The sequence below is a fragment of the Dermacentor andersoni genome, chromosome 2 (assembly GCF_023375885.2).
Source record: "Dermacentor andersoni chromosome 2, qqDerAnde1_hic_scaffold, whole genome shotgun sequence".
Lineage (NCBI taxonomy): Eukaryota > Metazoa > Arthropoda > Arachnida > Ixodida > Ixodidae > Dermacentor > Dermacentor andersoni.
In genome coordinates, this window is record NC_092815.1 from 36,293,929 (window position 1) to 36,300,416 (window position 6,488).

Here is a 6,488-nt window from a genome sequence, read left to right on the forward strand (position 1 = left end):
CCGCCTTTCTCGTTCAATTGACGTCGATCTTTCTTCCTCATTGTATTATAAGTATGCTGTCGTCAATCTATCGCGATTGTGCCGCCCTTGTCATGCCGTCATCGTCAGACAGTCGCTATAATGCCTCCATTGTCAGACCTTCATCGTAATGCCCTCGTGGTCGTGTCATCGTCGTCACTCCGGCTTCGTCATCCGACTATCGTCATGCCATCGTCGTTGCGCCATCCTCGTCATACAGCTTTCGTGATACGGTCATCGTCACGCCATTTGTCGTCATACACGAATCGTTATTCCATTGTGCTCATACAATCGTCATGCCATCATCGTCACGTCATCGTCGTCGTGCAGTCGTCGTCATGCGTTCGTTGTCATAGGGTCGTCGGTATGTCGCCGTGGACGTTTCGTCGCCATATTGCAACTTCGACGTCCGACTCTCGTCATGGCGTCGTTAGGTTGTCGTCGTCTTACCACATTCATCGATCCATCGACATCATTCCTTGTTCGTCATAATATCGTAATCATGCTGTCATCATTCAATCGTGATCACGCCACCGTTGTCATGCCATAGTCATCACTGCGTCCTCGTCACACAGGCGCTATCATGCATTCGTCGTCATGCCGTCTTGGTGATGCTTCTTCTTCCGGTTGTCGTCACCGTCACGCCATCGTTTCCATACGGTCTTCATCTCTTGTCCTCACGTCGTCGTTATACCATCGTCATATTTTAAATAACGACATCTCAATGTCATCATGCCGTCATCGTCATACGCCTTTATCGTTCGGTTAATGTTCCTTCTTCAATCCATCGTCCCTGCGTCGGCGTCATAAAGTCGTCGTCGTGCCTTCATGCTCATGGGCCACCTTGGCAAGCGAGTGCCATAGCAACGTGGGACGATATCAGAGTATGTGGTATTTAGCCGTTGCAATGGAGGTCTCATAATTACCATTACACGTGGTAAATAAACGTGAATTCAGGAATATGATCTGTCGCTACATTGCTCGGTTGCCATTCGCGTTACCATCTACAGTCCCCCCATCGTGAGATGCGCTCTCTCATAATTTTTTTTCTTTTGTGTTAATACACGCTATCTTTGACGCACCTCTTGTGTGCCCTTATGCAAGGTGTTTAAGTGACCACGGTGAGGTTCGAGCTTCTTACTGTTTTTGTTATCATACCCTCCGCCTTGGACTGCAGAACTCGGCGAAATAAATAAATAAATAAATAAATAAATAAATAAATAAATAAATAAATAAATAAATAAAAGGAAAGACAAAACCAGCGAGGTCAAACATGGAGAAAGTCTGGCCTGGGTCCCCTCTGTACCCACACGCAAGTGGGCACTGAGGGGAGGCATAAAGGTAAGAAGAAAAAATAGAACGTCGCACACACACACGTGTGCATGTGAGTTGTCCGCACAAATTATAAGGTTGCACCAAAACTGTCTGAAAAAGCCTGTTACACTTAAGTGTAGCGTTGCCTTCGTCACCCTGTGCGGCGAGCAGTGATGAGGGCTTCATTCGAATGTAGCCATTTCCGAGAGCAGTTCGTCACCTACGCGAGCTAGGGCAATCGCAAACGGTCACCTCTGTGTGCCGAAGAACGAGTGTATTTACAGCGGTCGCAAAAAAAAAAAGTTAACTTCTAGTAAGTACAGCACTTATTTCTATCATAAGTTTAACATCTTACTGTTTCAACAGGGCTAGGCAAATCTGTGGTAAGAGAGAAAGCTTTGTTGTTGCGACAAGATATCAGGCTTGCGACAGAAATTTTCGTCATGCTTTGGGACATTAACATTCGCACTTTTCCACTGGTTACGTTAGATGTGACGCCAAGCCCGGGAACGGGCCAGTGTGCCTTACATATTCGTTATTTACACTCACACTTCGTATTCATTGAGGCAGTGGCTACCACTCCGACGTCCTATTGGCATTTTATGTACACAGGAACGTTAATTAACTTAAATTGCTTTCATTACACTGTCGTTAGAAACTAGGGTACTAGACTAGGTTTTTCAGCTATCGACATCGCTTCCACAGCGTCTCTAGCAGCGGGGAAGGTTTTATTACCGGAATATTTCCATGGTACTCGCGCAACAATAAATTCCAGTAGCAGTAAACATGCCAATAACCTGGCTCATTCACTTTATTACACATCTGCAGTGCAACATAATCGCACAAACATCTTAATCACCGGCTGAAAGTTTAAGAGGACAGTTGTGCGAGCGTTTATGTGTCCTGTGTTTTCCCGTTTCACGAAACGAGCCGTTTAATCCCCGGCGTTTATGTTGCTTTCGTTGGGAGGAACTTGAGCAGTGAAAACGTTTTGCAAGTAAAGCTTTCCACGGCCAGGCCTATACGTTGTGTGTGATTAAATAACGACTCCCTTTATTTGGACCTAGGTTAATGTGACTTTTCGCTTAATTTGAACGCATGGGAAAGTCCAGGCGAGAAACCATACATTTCTATGGAAGAAAAGGTTGCTTAGCTTGAAAGCGAAAGCAAACGGTTTTGGTTAACTTGGCCCCCGTCGGCGTCCCCTCATGAGCGCAGTGGTTACTAAGGCTTGAACACGCAAGAAATTTAGGAGACGTCATTAAGACAATATAGACTACTTCGAGCAACAAAATACTTCAATTGGTTAATTTTGCCGCCGTTTGTCCATTCAACCTATCGAATAATTCCCCCGATGTATTGCGGTCCTGGAAGGGTCGAATTAACGGTAATCGACTGTATTATCATGATCTTGAACTACAGTTACTGCAATGCGCTTCTTAAAGCGAAGCTTCTTTTGCCTCTCCCTCTTACTCCGAATTTGCCGGGGCTGGCTTCTGACTGGTCGGGGCCGGACATGGAGCAAACCGACACCGGATATAGCGTGCACCGAGGCGTCCTAGGGTGGCAGGTAATGTAGCACGATCAGCATAAACTTAAACGCGACAGAAAATACGTTATCATGACGCCTTGTGCGCTTAGTTACATGGAAGCGCAATGTGCACTCTCTCTTCAGCCCGTTTCTAAGTACGTAGAAGTAGTCCCAAGTGTATGTTCTGGAATCTGAGTTACGCCACTGTCACAAATGAAGGTGAACATGGGGACAGAACAACGCGTTGGAGTAGTTTCGGAATTGTTCACTTTAGAATTTATTCTTACGGTACGTAAGCACCGGCGTAAGCTCTTACAAAAACGCACCGTCGTCGTCATTCTGTCGTCGTTTCCTCCGTCCTCGTCATTTCGTCGCATTAAATTCGTAGTGACCATTCCTTCGTCGCCGTGCCATTCTCATCGTTCCACCGCCTTTATATACTTTGTCGTCGTAATCGCGCCACCGTCCTCACACCGTCGTTATCATTCCGTCGTCGTCATACTTTCGTTGTCATACCGGCGCTGTGTTGTAGTCGCTCTATGGTCTTCATTTCAGTTTTGTCATTCTATTGTAGTCATGCAGTCCTTGTGGCGCTGCCGTCCTCATTCCATCGTCGTCGGGGCCTTGGTCATCGTTCGAACACCGTCCTATGCCAGCGTCGTTAGTGCGTCGTTGTCACACAATTGTCAGCATGCCATCGTGGCCGTTCTATCGTATTCATTGCTACGCGGTCATCCAATCGTCATCGTGCCGCCGTCGTCATACCGTCGTCGTTATTACTTCGGCGTAATTTCATCGTCGTCATGCGCGGTATTTGCACGTTCGAGCGCCCCTTGTTCATGGTGAGTGAGGCGCTTTCATGTGAAAATGCTTCTAGCTTGGTAGCATACTCTATACATACAAATGGTAGCTAAATAACAACTTTTTTTCGTTAACACCAATTAATGCTTCATTAAACCGATTCCCATAGCTCGTGGTATCCGCCTTTCTTTCTTTATTTATTTCTTGCTTCCTTTTTTTGTGGCATAATTGTACTCTGATTCTTCAGTTCAGTTACATTATGGATAACATTCCACGTACATTTTAGCGATAGTTAAATAATCGTCGTCATTAACGTTGGTTTCAGTCCTTCGTTGGCAGACTATGCAGAATAATTAAGAGCTTCGCTAATTCGCTCGCTTATATTTGCACTGTGCATACATAAAATACTCCATTTTCTCTCTCTCTCTTTCTATTGACTTAGGTGAAATCATCTTGCATGCTAGTACTGAAAGTCAAGAATTTTTTACTCGTCTTATTACCGTTTGATAAACACCCACTTTCTATGTCTCTACAAAAAAGAAATATAGATATGTCTATGACGAAGAAAAACTGGGAGGTTGGCTTAGATCCCAAAGATTAAGCCGGGTTTCTTACTCGAAGGCTTGAAGAGAACACATGCGAATCCACACCTTCCACTTAATGGGCTAAACGGGCAGACTGCACGCCGCGTGCAGTGCGGGTCAGCTCACCAAAGCTGAGGAGCAGTTAAGAAACAGCGGTACATAGCAGTGTGGTGTGTGTTTATTTTGAAATTTTTGTACACAGTTCAGTCCGCTCCGCCCGGTCTTGCTGCCCAAGGCTCGGTGGCACTGATGTTGCTTTGGGTGCATAAATAACTTGTTGCTAAGAGACGATCAATATCCTTGAATTAATGTACTTAATGCTGCAAAAGAGAGAAACGAGGAAAGAAACAAAACGTTCAGTGGTCAGCGCTATTTCAATTGTTTCTAACTGCAATGACAGTAGCTGGGTTTTAATATTTGATACCATAATATGAGAGCACAAAAATATTTTTCTTCTGTTGGCGTCACACGAGCTGAAAATTAAGGGCAAGGTCACAAAAGCTTTAGGCGTACGTGTTTGGACACATTCTTGACAATTAATTCCGTCTAAGTCAACCCTTATGCGGAGAACGCATGGGGGTGCTGCAATTTGTTTTGAACATATACGCTAAAAATGTTAACAAGAAATCGTAGACTGCCATGACGCTTTCAGAGTTGGGTGTTACCCAAGTCACTGCCATTTACTGCGCATCTACTACCGCCTCTGCGAGATAGTCCTGATACAGGGAGGATGTTAAGATGAAAACACTGATTTGTTGTCGATTATTAAGTCGGTAATATACAGTCGACACTCACATAGCCGTGGCCGTAGCCGTAGCCATGACCGTAGCCGAGGCCGTGTCCGACGGCGACAACGGGCGCAGCAACCTTGGCAACAGCTGGGACAGCGACGGCGTGTCCGTAGCCGAGACCATATCCGTGACCATAGCCGCCATAGCCGCCATAGCCGAAGCCACCAAGTCCGAATCCAAGACCGTGGCCGTAGCCGTGTCCGTAGCCGTGGCCGACAGCGACGACGGGGGCAGCGGCGACCTTAGCGACAGCGGGCACAGCAGCGACGGCGTGTCCGTAGCCGAGACCACCATAGCCGTATCCACCGTAGCCGAGACCACCATAGCCATATCCACCATAGCCGCCGTGTCCACCGTAGCCGTAGCCGCCGTAGCCGCCGTATCCACCGTAGCCGCGGCCATAGCCGTAGCCGTGGCCGTGGTTGACGTGGGTGGCGTAGCTGGAGTGGACAGCGGTCACAGCGCCAGCATGGGCGTAGTAGGCAAGAGCCAGGAGGAGGAGGGCACGGACCTGCGATGGATGTGTGTTAGAGCACGTTTGGGGCGGTTGATTACCCGCGTCGTCCTAGAGCAGGAAGAACTGGCTGGAAAAGGTAGAATAGTCGTTTCGATTTACTGGTGTCATGATTAGGTTTCCCACTTGAGATTAGCTACGGGTGAAGAAATAGAATCTGAGGGAATGTAAATGATGCAAATGAGACCTCAGCCTAAGAATTGGCACATTGAAATGGTTTGCCATCTCCCCCTCTAATAGTAGTATAGTGAGCTTTTCATTTCATTACACTATAGGCGAGTCTATTCTCTTTCGGGTGACCGCACCCCCTTCTGGTCACGCCATGATCTTCGCGTGTACAGCGCTGCAAACAGGGATCACTATGGGGCGCTTCAGCCACGTCGAGGGAATAACGGATGCACTGTGCTGTGCCTGACACTCACGGCGAACATGTTTGTGGCTAGCTTCGTTCCGGTAGAGACCGAGAGAATGACTTCGAACGGCCAGGCCGAGCGCTTTTATACCATGGTCCCCTCGAATTGGGCCCGGAGCAACGGCGGCGACGGCGGCGACGGTCGTCGCACGCGCACAAGAAAGAAGCGAGGGGGAGATGGCAGGGCGAGAAAAAAAAAAAAAAAAAAAAGCAATACCGTGAGTGCGCAGTGAAGTCTGGGGCACGTGCCTGTCCAAAAGACTTGCTCGTGCCTTGCGGTTGTGGGTCGGCCTGTCGGTTCTCTCCTGTTGTTCTTTCTAGCTTTCTCTTTCTTGTTCACTTTTCCTTTCCTCCGCGTCACGTTATTTTTTCCCCTCTCGTGTATCGCGAGGCCCACACAGTCTTTGTTGCGGCGCGCGAACGCGCGCTCAGACACACGGGACAGCTACGGGACAGGTCACACAAAAGGCGGGTGCCTATCGCCACCTCGATCCGCTCACTCCGGGGCCAGCCGGCTGCCGCG

General features: G+C 47.9%; 1 protein-coding gene across 1 annotated transcript; it reads right to left on the reverse strand.

The window, feature by feature from the left end:
* Window positions 1–4,408: 4,408 nt before the first annotated feature.
* On the reverse strand, window positions 4,409–6,081 carry LOC126542470 (uncharacterized). The gene is made up of 3 exons (XM_050189552.3): window positions 5,976–6,081; window positions 5,044–5,550; window positions 4,409–4,568 (listed from the first exon to the last, which is right to left on the reverse strand). The coding sequence occupies exons 1-3, from the start codon at window positions 5,982–5,984 to the stop codon at window positions 4,563–4,565; spliced, it is 522 nt and encodes a 173-aa protein (XP_050045509.2). The 5' UTR covers window positions 5,985–6,081; the 3' UTR covers window positions 4,409–4,562.
* Window positions 6,082–6,488: the final 407 nt, after the last annotated feature.